The sequence below is a fragment of the Podarcis melisellensis genome (assembly GCF_964234715.1).
Source record: "Podarcis melisellensis genome assembly, chromosome: 5".
NCBI lineage: Eukaryota > Metazoa > Chordata > Lepidosauria > Squamata > Lacertidae > Podarcis > Podarcis melisellensis.
The window spans coordinates 34,104,029-34,125,780 of NC_138537.1; the positions used below are offsets into that span (position 1 = coordinate 34,104,029).

Here is a 21,752-nt window from a genome sequence, read left to right on the forward strand (position 1 = left end):
TAATACTTTGAAATTAGACCACTCCCATTTGACAACACACCTTTGAAAACTCGAACTGGGCTCTTCACAATACCTTTGCCATAGTACTCATAGAAACGTTAAGCTCTTGCAGTTGTTCTGATGCTGCACTCTTATTGATACAAGGAATCAAGTTATTATTATCTAATTAAGCTTATGTGGGCTGAATAGCCCAAAATCTGGAAGTTTGTCTGCAAAATAGGATGTATGACCTTAACAGCTCCACTGATGGTTAGTACCCGCCACCCCCCCCCCCGGATCATTCCAGGGCCCAAGTGATCAAAATCTCTAGAATTCAGCTGCTGAAATAGAAGGGCCCTCCTTCAATGTCTTCCAAGATCCCAGATGGCTGCTGAGACCTTCCTAGCCCTGAGAATGGGAGAGGCTATTTCTTAATCCAACAGAAAATTACCCAGTCGCAGGCCAACCCTGACACTATCTCAGCAATAATAGCTAATGTATACAGAATTAAGGTGCTGGCATATGCATTCCATAAACCTTTGGCCATCCTGTATCATATACCCACACCTCATACGGCATTGCATCCAACCCTAAATCTGTTTTCTGATTCAAGGCCGTGAAGTATTCCGTGGCCGCAGGCTCATTCATTCCTACCCATTGTTCAAATAATTGCAAACATTAAAGCTCATTTTTACAGGACAAGGGATAAATACAAGCAAGCTCTATTCATACTAGCTGGGGGCAAGAAAAGTATTCAAATGTTGTAAAAAATGCAACCAAAGTTTAACTGTAAACTTAACATTGAGAGCATTGCAATTTTGAATGAACGTGCAAATATAAAATAGCACCCATTCTTCAAATTTTAACAGCATTTTCTATTATAATGAATCTTAATAAAAGACTTTGGATTCCCAACAATAAAGACACACAGGCTGCCATTATTACTTATCACAATTACCTCTGCAACCAGTCAAAATATTTCGGTTGTAGGTTTTGCATAGCAGAGACAAGAGATCTAGAATCAGGAGCTTTAATAGGCATCCATGTTTAATGACTAACAAAAAAGTTAATGACTGTATGCTATTGCTGCTTAAGGTTGTAGTTACCTCAGAGTAAAACACAGTGAATATTGCTTCTAATACAGAATGGCATTGCACATGAACTGGAAGCTACTTCATGCTATGATCCAGTTTCTTAAGACACAAATACTATTCTTTGGTATGACTCCAAACCTTTGTAAAGGACTCTTGACTGCCTGAAAAGATGGGTTTATATTCCCTTTCTCAATGTATTGCTTCCAATTTGTCTTTATTTTAAAATTTACATGGACAGATTACATAGTTTTTCTACTGCATCTTTAAGGATACTTTCACGAGGTATTCTTTCCAGCTGATTCTGGAAATGTCCTGTATAAGGGTGAACATAACACCATTATCAGGTTCTATTAAACCATAGAATAGGAAACAGAACTTTAAAAAAAAGAAATAACAGAAGCTATACATATATTCATTCGTTTCTTTATTTAACACAAAGCTCAATGTGCACAATGATATCCCCATGTGATTTTCATTATAAAGACATGTCTGCTAAGATTTAGGATCCTGTAACGTATTAGTATGATTCTTTTCAATATAATTTTTTCTGGTTTCAAGATTGTTGCAAAAGGAGTGCAAGGGGGAAGGAAGAGTAGATCTTCAAATATAGGAGGCAGTATATAGCATTTCTGACAGAAACTTTATTTTATACTTTTCTCAGAATATATTTATAACTATTCTAAGAAAGATTTTAAAGCTATTTTAAATGATTAAACCAAACTGCTAGAACGCTTAAATGTTTATTTGAAACAGAACAAGTGAACTGAAGTATGAAAATATTTTCAAATAATCATCTGACATTACTTTTTTTCTAATATTCTTCTCCTTCTTCAGCCTCAGCTTCCACAGAATCAACACCCACTTCTTCATAATCTTTCTCAAGAGCAGCTAGATCTTCACGAGCTTCAGAAAATTCTCCTTCCTCCATACCTTCTCCAACATACCAATGCACAAAGGCTCGCTTAGCATACATCAGGTCAAATTTATGGTCAAGACGAGCCCAAGCTTCTGCAATGGCAGTTGTATTACTTAACATACACACAGCACGTTGCACCTTGGCCAGATCCCCTCCTGGCACAACAGTAGGAGGCTGGTAGTTAATGCCCACCTAGAAGAAAAATGAAAGTTTAATTATGTTTCCCTATAGCACAATGCTCCACCACCCACATTCAAGGGAATCATTGCAGGGCTTATGAGTTTTGCTTTTTCCTTAATTCCCATTACAGCAGGCAAGGACATTACAGAAAGAAAATTAGAGGTGAACTGAATATTAAGCAACTTGAATGAGGTAGGTGAGAATATAAAAAATGTATGTATCTATTCTCCACTATGTCCTGAGGTTCTGCTTCTACACCATAGGGAGGGAAGGACAAATGGGTTTGTGGGCAATCATGAGGATCCCACTGTGAGCAGACTGTATTTTTGACCCGGGGGTTGTGTGTATCAATAAAACGATAAAACTACACAGGATTAACATTCAGAATGCAGTCATCATTAAGTTATATTTCAGCCAAGAAAGCCCTCTGGGTATAGGGCAGTATATAAATTCAAATAATAATAGTAACAATACTGTTAAATATATGGTCAACTTATTAATATCTTAGGATCACATTCTTTGGCATACACAAAGATACAAAATCTACCAGGAAAGGGCAAACTATTTAAAAGTCTCTCTATCTAGTTAAGTCCCCCCCAAATGCTAAACAAATACTTTAAAAACGATAGGCAAACCCTACTTCTTAAAACCTACATTATTCCAATTCTGAAAATCAGTAAAAGCAATGACGGGCGCTGTTCCATCTGGTCACCTATTTGAGGGAATGGAGAAAACTGGACCTCCTTCCTTGCCCAAATGTCTTTGTTCCACAGAGTAAAAATCTGCAGCCCATTTCTATATGAGCTATCTGCTTAAGGGGTGATTTCTGTTACATACTTTTTTATTTTACTTTTAATAGGTTAGTTGATGTGGTGTAGCAAACAGTTGTTCTTTAATCAAGGAGACTTGTACTCAAATCCCAAACTATGCTATGAAGCTTATTTTCAGGGTAGCCACAATCTCTCTGCCTACACTACTTTATAAGGCTGTGAGAATAAAATGCGATGCCACTATATACAGTGGTACCTCGAGTTAAGAACTTAATTCGTTCTGGAGGTCTGTTCTTAACCTGAGGTACCATTTTAGCTAATGGGGCCTCCCACTGCTGCTGCCACGCGATTTCGGTTCTCATCCTGAAGCAAAGTTCTTAACCCGAGGTACTATTTCTGGGTTAGTGGAGTCTGTAACCTGAAGCGTCTGTAACCCAAAGTACCACTGTATAGTGCTCTGAGTACTCTGGGTAAAAGGGAAAATAAAAATTAGAAACAATAATAATAGTCCTTAGCTAGAAGATTTTAAAAAGAAAAATCTCACCCTTTAATATTCTACTTTGAGAGCTTAATGATGATAGGAAATGCTAACTGCCACAAATTAGTAAAAAAGTGGTATGGCCATGTACTTTCCAAACTACTAGATATCTTGTGCCACTTAGTGACAAATAAGAAAGGTAATTTACATGAATTTAATATTGCTGGGATATCTAAAATGCACTTGCCTATCATACGTAGTGTTTTTTAAGTGCACTGAATACTGCATACTCTCCCTCTAAAAAGTATCTGGAAATCTTTGGAATTCAATACAACTATGTGACAAGGATCTGCTCTGAAAGAATGAAAGGGGCCGCATAAATGAACAAATGTACCCTGTCATTTTAGACTGAGGCCTGCATCTTCAAGAAACTTTTAAAACCGTATTTGATTAGTGCAGCATTTTCTATGAACTGATTTGACTAATTTCACTTTCAAAATTATGACTGTACTATTAAAATGTCAAATGTGAAAACTACCTATTAGTTGTTAATTTACAACAGATTAAAAATGAACTTATGGACAGCTTGTGCACCATGAAAACCACCTATAAAGAAATGGCTGAAAGGTTCTGTAAATTCACTTAAAATGCTTAAAAATACCTTGAATCCAGTTGGACACCAATCCACAAACTGAATGGTACGCTTTGTCTTGATAGTTGCAATAGCTGCATTGACATCTTTTGGGACAACATCACCTCTGTATAACATGCAGCAGGCCATATATTTGCCATGGCGAGGGTCACACTTTACCATCTGGTTGGCTGGCTCAAAACATGCATTAGTAATTTCAGCGACAGACAACTGCTCATGGTATGCCTTTTCAGCTGAGATGACAGGTGCGTATGTTGCCAAAGGAAAATGGATTCGTGGGTATGGGACAAGATTTGTCTGAAATTCTGTCAGATCTACATTCAGAGCACCATCAAAACGGAGTGAAGCCGTGATAGATGAAACAATTTGGCCAATGAGACGATTTAGGTTGGTGTAAGTGGGACGTTCAATGTCAAGATTGCGTCGACATATATCATAAATAGCTTCATTATCTACCATGAAGGCACAGTCAGAATGCTCCAATGTTGTGTGTGTAGTAAGGATAGAATTATAAGGCTCTACTACAGCAGTAGATACCTGTGGAGCTGGGTAAATAGCAAACTCCAATTTGGACTTTTTGCCATAATCAACTGACAGTCTTTCCATGAGTAAAGATGCAAATCCAGAGCCAGTGCCTCCTCCGAAACTATGAAAAATAAGGAAACCCTGAAGACCTGTGCACAAATCAGCCTAGAAGAAAAAGACAGCAAGCAAAATATTAGTATTCTAAGTGTGTACTTAATGTACAAATCATTCCTAGAAATCACTTGTTTTCACTGTGTGCATTTAAAATATTTGGCTAATTAAAAATTTCCTTCCATTTTTCTTTAAAAGTCTTAAAATCTAATGATCCTAGACTTATTCAATGTTGTCTGATTATTTCATGAAATATGCTGTTTTGATGTTTGATAGATAAAGCTAAGCAGTAGTTCAGTATTGCATTCTACACTAGTAAGTTCTATTTAGTGCAGAACTAATAAGTCAACTTAAATTAATCAAGACCATTAATTTCAGTGGGTCTACAAAGATGTTTAATGTTGGATACAATGCACTGAATTTAATAAGTAGTAAAATGAAATCTTTAGTACATTTTACTTGAAATCAAAGACTTCTAGAAAAATATTAAAAAATGGTATGTGTGAACAAAAGAGAATTTATTTATTTATCTATTTCAGATAACATAGTTGCCTTGGATAAAATTAGCTTGTTACTGGTGTATGCCCCCCCAATCTAAGACACAAAAATGACTTCTAGTTATTTATGAGGTTAGTTACAGTGCATGGCTTTGGGAATACTTTTTAATGTGCAATAAAGAACCAATTTTCCTGTCTTTGTTAAGTCTACTAAATCTATTTCAATCACCTTTAAACTCTATTCTGACACAATAAAATCATACCTTTAAGATTAAGGACCTAAACCAGAACATGGAAAGTCTGTACATACCAAAATCCTGTGAACATAGAAGATCCCTATGCAATACTCATGTGTTGATATTTTATTGCTCTCTGTACAAGTGTATGTGTTACAAAAACCTACTCACTTACAGTAGTTCTATAGCTGTCTGTGCAGATGTCAAATTAATTCAAGATTGATGGGTCTTTACTTGTAAGTTGTTTGTATAAAGATGGGAGGTGGTAAGGAGGGTGTGATTAGCAATTTGGTTGTGTGTGTGTCCTTTGGATTTATGGCTTGTTAACGATACTTTCCATTTAAATGTACTCTCCTCTTTTCATAATAGAATATTTTTTTCTGACTAGTTTGAAAGGTAGCGAAATAGGTTGGTGTCTGTTCTTAGTTTTCTACTAAAACTTACCAGTTTGCGAATGCGATCCAGCACTAAATCAACAATCTCTTTTCCTATGGTATAGTGGCCTCGGGCATAATTGTTGGCAGCATCTTCTTTTCCAGTAATAAGTTGCTCAGGATGAAATAACTGCCTATAAGTCCCTGTACGTACTTCATCTATAAAAAATTATAAAGAATCTTGTAAACCATTCCTATTTCACCTTTGCCTGATGCATTTAGCCTTAAAACATTATGCATGAAATGGTAAAAACAGATACCATATTTTCCGCCCTATAGGATGCACTTTTTCCCCTCCAAAAATGAAGGGGAAATGTGTGTGCGTCCTATGGGGCGAATGCAGGCTTTCGCTGAAGCCTGGAGAGCGAGAGGGGTTGGTGCGCACCGACCCCTCTAGCTCTCCAGGCTTCGCGGACCTCTCTGCAAGCAGCGGGAGCGCTCCCGCTGCTTGCGGAGAGTTGCCTGCATGCCAAAGCCTGCGCGCGCTAAACTCAGCGCGTCCAGGCTCAGCGCGTCCTTGACGTCCAGGCGCGTCCAGGCTACCAGCGCTGGGCTCCCACAGCTTGCAGAGAGCTGTCTTTTTGGGGGCTGGGGTCAGGGGAAGCTCGGGCCTCCCCCGCCTGGGGGGGAAAAAAATAATTCCCCCCTTTATTTCCCCCCCAAAAAAACTAGGTGCGCCTTATAAGACGGTGCGTCCTATAGGGCGAAAAATACGGTAGCTTGCCACAAAACTATTTTGTAAAATCTGTATTGCTAAAGTTAATATTAATCTATAATAACTCTAATATAATGTTCAAAACTGCAATATAGTCTATTTAACACTAGCAATTTCATACATCAGAAAGCAGCAATATACCTACCAACCACAGTTGGTTCAAGGTCCACAAAGACAGCTCTAGGCACATGCTTGCCAGCTCCAGTTTCACTAAAAAAAGTGTTGAAAGAATCATCACCACCTCCTATGGTCTTGTCACTTGGCATCTGACCATCAGGTTGGATTCCATGTTCCAGACAATACAGCTCCCAGCAAGCATTACCAATCTGAACACCAGCCTGTCCAACATGGATAGATATACACTCACGCTGTTAAAAAAACAAAACAGAACAAAGACACACAGAAGAGTGAAAATTAGTTTGTGCTTTTGTAAATGAATGGAGAATTAAAAAAAAATATTGTACCATCACAGACACCAAAGACTATTTTTAAAAGTGGCTCTCTTTTCAAACACACCACTATCTCAGCCTAGATAATCTATTTAATGGAATATCCGAGGCCTGTTTAACTAACACTTTCAAAGAGGAATGTATTTCTCTTACCTCCCATATGATCCAATTAGGTTTTACTTATGCACTCATTACCTGTCATCTTTCACAGCATTTTGCCGTAATCTGGCCACTACGCACTTCCCAAACGGTTAATAATTACAGTGCATTCCCTCCCGACCACGGTCCCCTTTCGCCCTTCTCCACGATTTCATGTCAGGATAACCTGTTTTACATTTCAACACCGACTTATCCCACTGTGGGCCTGATTCAAAGGAAAGCGACCGCTTTCACGCCTCCTCCTCCATGCCACCCTTTAATAGCAAAACCACAATATTCCACCGCTCCCCACCATGGCGAATCTGAGGCGAAGCGACGGTCAGCCCTCGCGCTCTCGGCCCTGAGGAAAGACCGCCAACGGCGCGAAGCCAACCGACTCCCTCCGCAAGATTCGCGCCTTTCGGGGTCACGCGGCCGCTCTCCATTGGCTGCCGGAACCGCTCGTTCCCTCGTGCTCGCGCGCCACGAGTCGGCCGGCCTTCGCCGCGCACGATGCGTGAGACCTCGGCTTTCCGTCTCCCCGCTCGCCATAGGGCCCTGCTTACCACCCTCTTACCCCGAGCTCACGGCCCCCGCCAGTACACCCTCAGCTGAAGGGGTTCAACACCCGCCATGCCGTCCCTCCCTCCCAAAGCCCCACCACAGAAACCCCCGCTCCCTACCATGGCGCCTCGCGGAGATGACGAGTTTCACGGTCCCCGGTGGAGCGTTCTGCGCCCTGTCCCGTCTGAGACTAACGTCGATTGTTCAGCCGTTGGGGGCAACGGCCTCTCTCGCGCCCCTTTCGGTCGCCCTACTGGTGCCCTATTGGCGGAGGCTGCTCCGCTTTTGCACGCTGATTGGTTGAACGGGTCCTTCTCCAACTCGGGGTGGTTGTGGCCTGATATGATGGGGGTGGTTGTGGTGCGAAGGGGAGCGTGACAATTTAGGCGGGAAACATTTTCGCTCCTGGGAGGAGGGGTGGGTAGCTAAATGGATCGTCGGAACCCCTTGTCAACAAAAGCACCCTTCTACAATATGGGGGGGGGGTGCACTTTTGTCACTCACTGTCAAGTGTGAAAACTGCATGCTTTTCACACATAATTGAAATGTGTGAAGCAGCCCATGATTGTGGATTGTGAAGCGCATTGAAAACATATTTACCCCCTACAAACTTTGAATTAACCAACTGCCCTTTATAACTGTATCTTTGAAGGCTGCAGCCTTACATGCACTTAAAAAGGTAAAGGTACCCATGGTCTTTAGGTCCAGTTGCATGACTAAGCTGCTTCTGGTGACCCAGAGCAGCGCACGGAAATGCCGTTTACTTTCCCGCCGGAGCGGTACCTATTTATCTACTTGCATTTTGATGTGCTTTTGAACTGCTAGGTGGGCAGGAGCAGGGACCGAGCAACAGGAACTCACCCCATCGTGGGGATTCGAAGCGCTGACCTTCCGATCTGCAAGCCCTAGGCTCTGTGGTTTAGACCCATGTCCCTTTAAGGACTTAAAGGTAAAGCTACCCCTGCCCGTACGGGCCAGTCATGACCGACTCTGGGGTTGTGCGCCCATCTCACTTAAGAGGCCGGGGGCCAGCGCTGTCCGGAGACACTTCCGGGTCACATTGCCAGCGTGACGAAGCTGCTCTGGCGAGCCAGAGCTGCACACGGAAACGCCGTTTACCTTCCCGCTAGAAAGCGGTCCCTATTTATCTACTTGCACCTGAGGGTGCTTTCGAACTGCTAGGTGGGCAGGAGCTGGGACCGAAAGACGGGAGCTCACCCTGCCGCGGGGATTAGAACCGCCGACCATACGATCGGCAAGTCCTAGGTGCTGAGGTTTTACCCACAGCACCACCCGCGTCCCTCTCTTTATGGACTTACTAGGGAGTAAATTCAACCGAACAAAGCAGTGAACATGTACATATGATTACAGTATATTGCTTTTCACATAAATATGGCTCAAAGCAACTGAGAAACTTAGAAATGAACCACTTAGAAAACAGCAAAAAACAAGTATACAGAAAAACCAACAAAAGACTAGGTCTATCAGGCCTCCTCTCCTTGAGCTGTCTCCTGGGAGCAACCATTTTATCAATCTGCCTCTAGGAGGGATAGAAAGCTAAGTTCACTCCCCACTACAAAATGACCACTACCCCAAAAACATAATGTACCGCAGTACAATTGTGTTGTAAAATATCACCATTCTCATTTAAAAATTAATACAGAAGCTTCCAAAATGCACAATGAAATGTATATGTTTTAGCTAATGAGCAGCAACATTCAGAAAGAAAACCACCCAACAGTGCCATCATGTGGGAAATGTATCTGTCATTTGAAATCCTGTGTTTCTTAGCTGTCTTAAACAGTTTCTGTACTTGCCACAAGGAGGAAGCAGAACCCACATTTAGAAAAGCTGCATATCATTTAAAGAATGGTTTAAGAAAGTAAAGGTAAATAAGTTTTCAACATTTGTAATGAGGGTTACAAAAAGAGTAGAAGGGCTGTAGTTTAATATTCTCTTCAAAAATCTTCAAAAATCACTGAATTGCAAGAATGCCTTTATGTGCTAGCTGTTACGTTCTGCTTAACACAGATTAAGTGAATTGGAGGCAGTTTTCAAATCAAACTGGATTTTAGTCTAAGTAAAATACTATTATGAGTGTGTGGTCACTGACGGGATCCACTGACTCTGGGAGAAGACTGATTTTCTAGATCCATTTCTATCATGGTTTCGGCCTGGCTTTGGCACAGAAACTGCCTTGGTTGCCATATGCAGTTTGCCTAGATTCAATAACGTTTAATACAAATGGTCAATCTCAACAAGTATATGTTTGTTGAATACTGCAAATCAGTTGCATAACCAGCCCTTGGCTTAGGCTATTACCAGAAAATTTGCAGTGGGCAGGATTCCAGTGTCAGGGAAAGGGAAGAGAGTATTTGGTAAAAGAGCTAAACCCTAAATACAGGCGGCAAATAATAATTTAAATTATGGCTGTTATTTCATAACTTTAATAAAGTTTTGTTTTAATATAAGTGCCAACTGTTTGCCATTTATTCCATAGTGTTTGCACTCATCGGTTAGAGCATTTTAAGCCAGAAAAAGGCTTCTTAATTATTTACCAATAGGAGCATACAATGCTGCTGTCTATCGGGCCTGATTATTCCTTTAGTCCAGTATTGTCTGTTCAAAAGGTAAAGGTAAAGGTACCCCTGCCCGTACGGGCCAGTCTTGACAGACTCTGGGGTTGTGCGCCCATCTCACTTAAGAGGCCAGGGGCCAGCGCTGTCCGGAGACACTTCCGGGTCATGTGGCCAGCGTGACGAAGCTGCTCTGGCGAGCCAGAGCCGCACACGGAAACGGTGTTTCCGTTTACCTTCCCGCTGGTCCCTATTTATCTACTTGCACCCGGAGGTGCTTTCGAACTGCTAGGTTGGCAGGCGCTGGGACCGAGCAGCGGGAGCGCACCCCGCCGCAAGGATTCGAACCGCCGACCTTTCGATCGGCAAGTCCTAGGCGCTGAGGCTTTAACCCACAGCGCCACCTGCGTCTGTTCACCTGCTACCTAATCCACTGGAGAGGTGAAGGGTTGAACTTGGCACCTTCTGCATATAAAGCATATGCTCTATTGCTGAGCTATGCTCCCTCTCAATAACAATTGGGTAGAATAATTGGCTTAATGCTTTTTTATATCCCTGGAAGTTCAAACACTAGGGTCATTCCTTGTTAAATAGCAGATGAACATTCAATAAAGGAGTTTAAAACAGGTCTGCAAAACCTGTGATCCACCAAGTGAACTCCTTGCCTCCCACTTCATCTGCTATGGTTGGCAGGCAAACAAGAGATTAATAGACCTTACTTTTTTCTGCCTGTCTGGGATTGCAAAGAGTAATAAAAAGGATAAGCAGCCAATAGTTCCCCACAATACATGGATGGTGGACTGCAGTAGGGTTGCCATATCACAAACTGAGTGCAGATTTGTTATATAATATCCATAGGCAAATATATTTCTGTTATCCCAGGTTTTTTTTAATCTGTTTGGGTGATATTCAATAATGGTGAAAACTTATGTAAATGGGACTTACTCTTCCTTCCCCCCCTTCTATAACTGCAGGTGCACAACCTAAATCTGCTGTGGAGAGTGGAGGGATCTTTCAGAGCAGAGATTGAGCTTGTGGCCATACTGATATGTTGTCTTCTAGCCTTTTATTTTTGTGACTCATGCTGGAAGAAAGCAGGCAAAAATATTTTTCATCTCCCAGGGTTCATTGCCAGGGGCAGACTTGCTTTACTAGCTCGCTGCTGGCTGAAATGCAGTCGGCTGTCAGCCAACGTTGCTTTTGTTCAGATGCTGGAACTCTTTATTAATAAATACCTTCCCACCAACATCTAACAACATCATTCAGAAAACAGGATGAGCTGAAGCAGGAATGGAGAACTTCTGGCTAGCAGACTGATTGTAACCCAGGTGCTGGGATTCTCCCAAGGTTACATCCCCTATCCCAGGACGTGCCTTCATGTGCTTTTTCTTGTGTTCAGGGAATGTGCCATGCTGAGAGGTACCTGTATGTGAGGGGCACATGGGGCTCATCACCCTGGGAAAGAAAACTCTGAACCTAAACCTCCAACTGCCTTGTGGGATATCTTTGGGAGAATAAAAGACTAAAGAGTAAACCCTACACAAATCCAGACCAGTGGTGTCCTTAAGATGGTTAGAATCATAGAATCATAGAGTTGGAAGAGACCACAAGGGCCATTGAGTCCAACCTCCTGCCAAGCAGGAAACACCATCAGAGCACTCCTGACATATGGTTATCAAGCCTCTGCTTAAAGACCTCCAAAGAAGGAGACTCCACCACACTCCTTGGCAGCAACTTCCACTGTCGAACAGCTCTTACTGTCAGCAAGTTCTTTCTAATGTTCAGGTGGAATCTTCTTTCTTGTAGTTTGGATCAATTGCTCTGTGTCCGCTTCTCTGGAGCAGCACAAAACAACCTTTCTCCCTCCTCTATGTGACATCCTTTTATATATTTCAACATGGCTATCATATCACATGGTTGAATGGTGTGTTGTTCCTTCTGGAACTCCTGCAGCCAAGCTGGTGCCAAAGATATGGCTCTGCTTTCCTTTGGACTACATCAGCGAGGCCGAGAGTCGGGTCTTATCATCTGGGCAGCCCAGGACCTCCGTACACACTGCCCAGGTTTGTTCCCTGGGGAGGTCATTTGGTGCTGCTAACGCAGCGGTTTGACTTCACCCCTGGAAGCACGCTATTGCCAGCAAAAATATTTCAATGATTGCTGCATTTTACAATATATCTTTTCCCTTACATATTTAAATGGAGACATTTGATTTTATGACAATTTCCCCTATTATCATTAGCATTCATCTTTAAGCTTAGATTAAATGTGCGGGGAAAGGCGGGGAAGATGACTGATTTTACTCCTCTTTATAATCCTAGTTCTTGTGCCACACTGTCCTATGTTCTGTAACCACACAGCTCTGTAAGGGTGCTGCAGAGAAGAATCACTGTTCTAAATTGCAATTAGACTGGATATTTCTCATTCTTCCTTCCACTCATTGCAAAATAATACAACACCACACAAACTTTTCTGCTGGTATATATTCGGGGGTGGGGGGTGGGGAACACTGTACACTGAGAGCCAGTGTGGTGTAGTGGTTAAGAGCGGTAGATTCGTAATCTGGTGAACCAGGTTCGCGTCTCCGCTCCTCCACATGCAGCTGCTGGGTGACCTTGGGCTAGACACACTTCTCTGAAGTCTCTCAGCCCCACTCACTTCACAGAGTGTTTGTTGTGGGGGAGGAAAGGAAAGGAGAATGTTAGCCGCTTTGAGAGTCCTTCAGGTAGTGATAAAGCGGGATATCAAATCCAAACTCCTCCTCCTCCTCCTCCTCCTCCTCCTCCTCTTCTTCTGTAGAATATTAAATACATAGGAAAGGCAGAAATGAAATTTTGATGTACGCACACTACAGTAATTTACATTACTTCAGAGAAGAGGCCAGTTGCCAAACTTTCTGCACTTACTTTGAAAATAGTTCTAGACAAGGACCTGTTTAAAGAAGACAATGTAATGACTTATGTGCTGAGGCATGATTGATATACGTTGAAAAGACGTGTCAGAATTCTAACATTTAAAAAGTGCCTTATATTAAAAACGTAGAAAAGCAAACGGGTTTTTTAAAAAAAGGAAATTAGCAGTCAAAATAGATCGTTGAAACCATGTTATAAATAGGAAAGATAAAAATAAGTAGGATTTCTCTGTCATTTCAAATAATTTTGCTGTTACTTGTTAAGTGGCTGTTAGAGCACGTTAGGACTGAGTTTTAAGTCATAAATCATGATGAGGCCCTGCCTGTGATTTCAGAGGTGGCAATATTGTATGTAATAAGGAAGTTGTATACCTGGCTGACAACACACACGTTTGCCTTCCCAGGTTTATCATCTGTGTTTTTATTTTCTGCCATCATTACTTACAGACTTTCAGTGATCATTTCCCATTATATACTGGAAACAACATTCATATCAATAGCCCATTTGCTATTAGCCCCAGTGGCTGCAGGCTAAAGCAAGACTGGATACAATGCAGCAGCAGCACACTTACACCACTATGTGGCAGAACTGTGCATATTTAGACCAGTGTTTTTCAACCACTGTTCCGCGGCACACTAGTGTGCCGCGAGATGTTGCCTGGTGTGCCGTGGGGAAAATTGAAAAATTCGAAATATTTAAAAAGAAAGTATTTTATAATTTTTCATATTTCTGTTTACTTACTATTTCATAATAAAGTAATTATAAAATACTTTCTTTGTGTTTATTTGATTCCTATTCAAGAGAATTACTTTATATATAGTCAATATAGGCACAGAGTTAAATTTTTTAACATTTTCTAATGGTGGTGTGCCTCGTGATTTTTTTCAGGAAACAAGTGTGCCTTTGCCCAAAAAAGGTTGAAAAACACTGATTTAGACAATGGCCCAGTTTGCATGCCACCTTAATCCACAGTTAATTTAAAGAATGAACAGTGTGCTGGCACACACTGTTCAAAAGTTTGTGCTTCACTCCTTCCTCGCACCTGCCTGTTGCCTTCTGGGGGAGAAGCAAGCCAGATAGGTTACATGCAGGTATGGGCTCATGGTTTGTGTCCCACAAACAAACCACGATCAGTAAACCAAAAACAAACCTTAGGTTCCACTTGTGGTTTGCTTGGAGAGAAACAAACCAGTAGTCTGGTTTTACACTGTGTCCTTTCTGATGCAGAAGCAGCAGGACTGGGGGTAGAGTGAAGCGCAGACATGAGCAGTGTGCAGCAGTGAGTGCATTGTTTGCTCGCATTAAACAATCATTTGTCTTACTTGTAGCTTAATGCATAAACTAGGCAGAAAGTTAATTTCCTAGACAGAAATGATAATGAGGTAAGAGGGGCATATTAGACAAGGGGAAAGGGGAAGAAAAGAAAGATTGACGCTAGTGACATATACTGTATCACCATCTCAAAAGAAAGTGTGGAAAATGTCTGTCGTGATTAGGGAACTAGGATTAGCAACATTACAGGTGCCCAGACAAAGAAAGAGGATGTGGGTACAATCTGCTTTACCAGTGGGGAAGAAGTGAGAATAAAGATTGAGAAAGCTGAGGACAATACACCGGCTTTCTGTTTTCCTGGATCACTGGCAAAAAGATTTCTGAGTACTTTATTGGTGAAAATATTCAGAATTCTGTCCTCATGAAGGAACTAACAGACAGATCTCTTTCATTCTCTTGGCTACAGGCAAATTCATCACACCTCGTCAGGAGGGTTAAATATTGTGTTATGGTGTAATGTGCTTCTTGGCAGCTCACATTGAGCAGGGGACATATTACTGTGTTTTGTACCAGCTGTGCCCTCTGAATACTGGCAGGCCGACAGATAAAGTCCTAAGATGGCAAAAACATGATAACAATTACTGTCTGAATACAAAAGCTTCCAGCCTTTACAGTAATAATAGCAGGATAATCCAATGCTCAAGGAGCTGGCTTAAGCATGCTGGCTTAAGCATGCTGGCCCAATTCAGGCTGCCGTATAGTCCATCAGAAGCCAAGAGGAGGTGAAAGTACCAAGCTGAGCAGGTCTTTACAAGGCAAATACACAAAATACAGAATGTTGGTGTATCCAACCTTGCTGCCAGCTGTTGATGTACACAGAGAAGTATTTCTAAAACACTCTGTTGTGCTTTGGTCAGACCTCACCTGGAATACCGTTTCCAGTTCTGGGCACCACATTTTAAGGGGGGATATTGACAAGCTGGAACACGTGTAGAGGAGGGCGCCCAAGGTGATAAAGGATCTGGAAGCCAAGCCTTATGAGGAATGGTTGAGGGAGCTGGGTATGTTTAGCCTGGAAAAGAGGAGACTGAGGAGATAAGATCTAAATATCTGAAGGGTTGTCACATGGAAGATGGAGCAAGCTTGTTTCTGCTGCTCCGGAGGGTAGGGCTCGAAACAATGGATTCAAATTACAAGGAGATTCCCACTAGACATTAGGAAGAACTTTCTGATGGTAATATCTGTTTGACAGTGAAAAGGGTTGATTTGCCTTCATTGGAGGTTTTTAAACAGAGGTTGAATGGCCATCTTTAGCTGAGATTCTGGCCTTGCAGTGTGTGTGTGTGTGTGTGTGTGTGTGAACCTCGGGGTCTCTTCCAACTCTACAATTCTAATATTCCAGAAAGAGAGGGGCCGCCTGTTATGGCAGTCTGGTGGCAAATTCTGCATAAATTGCACAAACTGCAGCAGGGCCATGCAGCACCAGGGAGCCTGCAAGGAGAGAAGGAGTGGGTGGGGTGGTAGAGCATCAGTATGCTGCCCACATGGAGCCAGAGAGCTTGGCCCTTCCTAACAATGACCCTGGATGAGGCCAATGAGGAGCTAGTGGGCAGAACACACCCACTTGGCGTGTTTCATGAGAACTCCAGGGGAGGAAGAGCAGGGTGGAATGGGCAGGCAGCTCCTGTGGTTGAAGCTTTGCATTTAAGTCAAGCACCACAGGGTTGTGAGCCCCTAGTGCCTTATGGCAGTTAAATCTAGAGAAATAAATATGTCTAAGAACCCTCATTGTGAGGAAACAAATGTGCCAAACTGCATTTTAATTGGTATTTAATCTGCAAGCAAATCAGTCTTAAATATCCATCGTTGGAAAACAACCCTTTCACCACATTGCTTAGCATTTTTAGAATAACCGTTGGACCAGTATCTTCAGTGTCATACAAACCTGCGCACATCAACCAGTTTGTGCTCAAACGGATGACTAAGAACAAATCATAGAAAGGAGGTTCTAATAATTATATAGAATCTTTTTTAGTACATGTTCTTTTAAAATCTATTCCCTGAATAGAATGGAATGCAAATGAGATAAGGGTTCCCATAGGGTCGTTGAGTTCATTATTTGACCTCCCCACAAGCCAAGTGCCATTTTCATGATTCACTGCTGAGGAAAACCCGAGTTGAAAAACAACTGGCATGCAAACCGTAAACTTCTTCACCACATATTTTATTTCCTCTTTTTAGAGGGAAGCAAGCAGACCAGAGTTCCTGTTTGTGTTTCTTTTTAAATGTCACCCCTTTGGAGTTGTGGTGAATTCAAGGTGGTGTTGTAGTGGTGGCAAAATATAAAGTACACTTTTTCACCACCACTACTAGGTACTTAGTTGTGGGAAGAAGGGGAAGATATGTAAATGCTGTCAGAGAGATGCATATATTTGGTGTTGTAGCTATGCTCTGTGGAAAATTACATAGTAGAGCAACTTTAATGTTTTTCCTGGTTGCAGTCAGAATTATTCAGAAACTATACTAGTTAGCAAGCTACCAATCTCCTTCTTCCCTTACCCTGAGTAAATGAAAAATTAAAAAGAACCACTGGTTTCCTCTTTTCCAAATTTCTGGTCGCACAACTACTCAGTAATGACCGCTCCCCGCTTAAAACGGGGGGCACCCTTTGCATGGATCCTAGATCTGGAGCAGTTCCAACAGCATAGGCTAGGCTTTGCCTTCCCTCAGGTGGGATACCTGGAGGTCTCCCCCTACCTCAGTCAGTTGTCCAATCCCACCTGGGGGAAGCGTTGCCAAGGAGACCAGGCCAGGTAGGGGAGGGATTACCTGCCCACACAATAGAGGGAGGATCTTACCTGGGAATCCTCACTTGGCTCCAGAGCTTCTCCCACCCTACCCACCCTCAGTTAATGTCTTATTTTGCAGGTTAACTTTTCTTCACAGGTTTTGCAGGTTAACTTTTCTTCACAGGTATGCGGGCGCTGCTACATTAAGGTCGCTGTTAAAGGGCCGGAAAGGAATTTCCCTGCATTGGCAGGTTTCGCCTTTCCCGTAGCAAAACGTCACAACTTTGGCGGTATCAGGCCTTGGGCAGAATCCTTTAGTCCATCTTTCTCTTTGTGGCGGCGATACCAGGGTTCCCCGTTAAAGGGGTTTCTGAAGGGAGGCTTTGACCGTACGCCGAAAGGTCGTTATTGCTCTCCCCTGCGGCGGCGGCGTAACGGGGGCGGCTATCTCTGCTTGAACATATGTTCTCCAGAGCCGGCCCATCCCCCCCCCACACTGGATAACCCTGATGCTCCCTAGGTCCCCGGCTGGGGACTGGGGAGGGAGAACGCCCAATGCCTGAGCCAAGGTCTACCCACATTTGAAATTTAATAAAGTTGGGGCCAATTTAATCCCATAGCACGTTGTCTTGAGTCGTTATTCCACATGACGGGGGGGGGGCCGCGCGGGATCTGGGGACTCCGCCTGTCCACACAAACAGTGCCCCCAAAGTGCAAAACAAAAAACCAGTGCAAAACAAAACAAAAAACTTTACACCAAGCAGTTAACTGCTGACAGTGATGCTCTACCCCTCAGAAAAACTTGTGTTTAAAAAAAAAATAAAGAAGTGATTTACAACAGCAGAAGCAAATATAGTTATTGCTAGGTTTATGTTTATTGTTTGTAATAACATTTAAACTAAAACATGAAAGAGAAAGGCTACAGTACACAAGAAATCCCTAGCTGTAATTATGCATTGATAATGCTTAGATAACGTGCCCTTTTTGGTTGCAAGCAAATAGCTGTATGGGAGATAGACAGGTACAGTGGTACCTTGGGTTACAAACGCTTTGAGTTACAAACACTTTGGGTTACAAACTCCGCTAACCCGAAAGTAGTACCTCGGGTTGAGAACTTTGCCCCAGGATGAGAACGGAAATTGCGCGGTGGTGGTGTGGCAGGAGCAGGAGGCCCCATTAGCGAAAGCGTGCCTCAGGTTAAGAACGGTTTCGGGTTAAGAACAGACCTCCGGCGCGAATTAAGTTCATTACCTGAGGTACCAACTTCCATCATCCCCAGCTAGCATGGCTTATAGTCTGGGGTGATCGGAGTTGTATTCCAACAACATTCAGTGAGCCATCGGTTTTCCATCCCCTTATAAACGTGATATTTTTCTCTTGAGACCAAAGTGTTGAAGAGAACAAAGAGTTAAATGTGTGGGTACAACTGAAACCAAGTGATGCTAAAAATAAAAGTGGAATTTCCCACAAACACTGAATGACAACTAAACGAGGAGGTATGTGGCAACTTAAAAACTGACAAATATACTGTGGCATGGACATTTATGAACTGAAGTGCAGTTCACACACACACACACACACACACACACACACACACACACACACGACTATTTCAAACCCTCCAACATTTTCCCAGTGAAAATAGGGACGTCCTAGTTCATAATAATACTAATAATTTTATTATTTATACTCCACCCATCTGACTGGGTTGCCCCAGCCACTCTGGGCGGCTTCCAACATATATAAAAACATTTAACATTTAAAAAGTTCCCCATACAGGGCTGCCTTCAGATGTCTTCTAAAGATTGTATAGTTACTTATCTCTTTGGTTCGGCGGTCACATAATTCCATACTTTCCAACATTTCTCTGATGAAAATAGGACCATCGTAAGGAAAAGCAGGACATTCTGGAATCAAATCAGAAACCAGGATGGCTTCTGTAAATCCAGGCCTGTCCCTGGAAAATCTGAGACACTTGGAGGGCCTGCTATTTTCATGCCTAACTGAACCACTGTGGTCAACCTCCTCAGTTGCAATCCCCTGTAAATGTTCCCCAGTGCCATAATTCAACTTGAAAATGGCTTCCTATTGACTCCTGGAGGGGCTTTTTCAGCCTAAAACCTTCATAGAGGGAATGGGGGTGGGCCGGTTGTATGCTGGTTGAGGAGGCTCCATAGGCCACTTCCAGTCTACAGACTGCTGGTTCTTCATCCCACTATGTAAGCTAGGGTTATTTGCTACAACCTTTGGTGAAAGTACGGTCTTACTATACTAATTAATCTCTACATAGTTAGATGGACTACCTCTGCCCTGTGGGAGGAAGTGGAGACTGAGGGACACAGGCAAACACAGCACCAGCGCATTCTCCATTTGGACTTCTCCCTCGCCTGTTCTATCATTTTTTTTCCAGTCCTTATAAACTGTAAACCACCTTGGGTGCCTTGGCAAAAAGACAGTATACAAATGCAACGAATAAGAAAAAAGAAAAATCTTAGCTAGTGTTCGGACACCTGTTGAAAAGGTGGCTCATTTTTTAGATGCGGACGGCTTGGGGTAGGGCTTCAAGGTCGCTATTTCTTAAAGCGGCACTGCAGTCTAGTCTCAGAATGTTAATGTTTGCAACATATTAAAGGGGCTTGGAAACGCGTCAACGGAGACAGGCAAAAGCTCTGCGTACGGGCTGCTCTTAGGAGCCTGTCAATTGTTGTTCTGAGGGATGAAATCATTGCTTATTGAGTCCATAATCAAGCTATAATAAACATCTGCTATCCTTCACCTAGGGACGCAGGTGGTGCTGTGGTCTAAACCACTGAGCCTAGGGCTTGCCGATCAGAAGGCCAGCGAGATGAGCACTGCAACCCCAGAGTCGTTTGCGACTGGACTTAACTGTCAGCGGTCCTTTACCTTTTTTATCCTTCACTTATTGCTTTGGCATTCGGATAGAGTAAAATAACAGTTACTGCTGGTAATGCAAGGGACAAGAGGTCCAATTCTGAAAGAGGGTGGCAGTTCCTTTCAGAAGAGCTAGTAAAATAATATAGGGCAGAAACAAAGTCTTTCCCCATGAGACAAGTTGCTTAGAATGAAGGTCACAGTCTTGACATGTGAATTTTAAAAGGTTTTTTTGGAACCAGTTAGGCAGTGGGGATGTTAGCTGATAGTGTAAGCCAGGAGCCTGCTGATTGAGTCAGTCAGCTTGCATTGCAACCAAGCTGGCACCCTTTGGAGACAAAGTGCCTTGTGTTTGTTTGAGATAGCTCATGACCCACTAGCCTACTTACAAACACACTGGCTATTAAGATGGACCAAGTTTCTATGCAGGGATAATGCCATATCTGAGGGACCTCTGAGGAGATGCACGGTGTGTTCTGTGTATAGAGACATTGCACCCCACACATGAATTCCCTGCTGGTGGAGGTCACACAACTTTATCAGTACAGTGGTACCTCGGGTTACAGACGCTTCATGTTACAGACGCTTCAGGTTACAGACTCCGCTAACCCAAAAATAGTACCTCGGGTTAAGAACTTTGCTTCAGGATGAGGACAGAAATCAGGCGATGGCAGCAGCGGGAGGCCCCATTAGCTAAAGTGGTACCTCAGGTTAAGAACAGTTTCGGGTTAAGAACGGACCTCCGGAATGAATTAAGTTCTTAACTAGAGGTACCACTGTATTTATTTTTTTTAATTCCAGAATTTATTTAAAAGATTTATCCTTACTCGTTTAAAGTAAGTCCAGATATTTTTCTGTTACTTAAATGGTGGTTTGTAAAAAGATCAATATGTTGTCATCAGTGTTAAGATGCCCACTTTTTTGTCAGTCTGAATGCTTTACTCCTTACTGTAGAAAGTTGGCTTAGGAAGCAGCACTCTCTTTCATGGCAGTTTTATATTTCCCAGTCATCTCCTTTGGTAATGGCACTTTACCAGGGCAGGGAATTTGGCCTCCAATTTCACACATACATTGCCGCAAGTGGTACTTTTTGAGGCCAAATGTTGTGGGATGCCGTAGCTTCATTTTCTCTTGTGCTTCTCCCTGTGGTGTCTCCTCGCTTTTACCAAGAAATTTCTTAACATGTTCTGCGATCTCTTTGTTAGTCTTCTCTTCCACATCAACCAGGACTTGCTCTCCAGTATCTAAATAGAATTTTAAGAATGGTGATGGTGTCATGTTCTTAAACATCACAATCTGAAGCCAAGGGTTTTTGTACTGAATCTGGGGTATGTTGAAAAACACAAATTTTCTGGCTCCTTTGCTGAGAGGCCCCCTCGTGTTGTAGTTCACCGTCATCACCTTCATGGCGCCCTTGAAGATGATGTTGCCCTGGCTCAGGTACTGCAGCATCCTGCAGATGGGAAACCAGCTCTTCATCGGCATGGCGGCGGCAGCCGGCAGCCCCGCGCACACCGTGTAGCCAAGGGCAGCTGCACATGTTGGCGGCGCAACTTCCTTGCTCTGACCCACC

At 42.7% G+C, this 21,752-nt stretch overlaps 1 protein-coding gene, 1 long non-coding RNA gene and 1 pseudogene across 4 annotated transcripts; all 3 read right to left on the minus strand.

Moving 5' to 3' along the window:
- Positions 1-1,800: 1,800 nt before the first annotated feature.
- On the minus strand, positions 1,801-8,018 carry LOC309370481 (tubulin alpha-3 chain). Of its 2 annotated transcripts, none has more exons than XM_081912260.1 (5): positions 7,858-8,018; positions 6,733-6,955; positions 5,883-6,031; positions 4,079-4,759; positions 1,801-2,181 (listed from the first exon to the last, which is right to left on the minus strand). In XM_081912260.1, exons 1-5 carry the CDS (start codon positions 7,858-7,860, stop codon positions 1,885-1,887), a joined length of 1,353 nt encoding a protein of 450 aa, XP_081768386.1. In that variant the 5' UTR covers positions 7,861-8,018; the 3' UTR covers positions 1,801-1,884. The 2 variants fall into 2 exon arrangements, with proteins under 2 accessions (XP_081768386.1, XP_081768387.1); XM_081912261.1 differs by lacking the exon at positions 7,858-8,018 and adding an exon at positions 7,488-7,614.
- A 10,125-nt stretch (positions 8,019-18,143) lies between these two features.
- LOC309369661 lies at positions 18,144-18,543 on the minus strand. Its single transcript, XR_014168235.1, has 2 exons — positions 18,353-18,543; positions 18,144-18,320 (listed from the first exon to the last, which is right to left on the minus strand). It is a non-coding gene; the product is annotated as an uncharacterized lncRNA (long non-coding RNA).
- A 2,473-nt stretch (positions 18,544-21,016) lies between these two features.
- On the minus strand, positions 21,017-21,664 carry LOC309369610 (small ribosomal subunit protein mS25 pseudogene; annotated as a pseudogene). Its single transcript has one exon. The product of its transcript is annotated as a small ribosomal subunit protein mS25 pseudogene (transcript).
- Positions 21,665-21,752: the final 88 nt, after the last annotated feature.

Coding starts and splice junctions, on each gene's coding strand:
- LOC309370481 (XM_081912260.1), bottom strand. Junction 6,032..6,732: donor CCTTGAACCAACTGTGGTTG/GTAGGTATATTG, acceptor AATTTTTTATAG/ATGAAGTACGTACAGGGACT. Junction 2,182..4,078: donor GGTGTCCAACTGGATTCAAG/GTATTTTTAAGC, acceptor TTTTTCTTCTAG/GTGGGCATTAACTACCAGCC.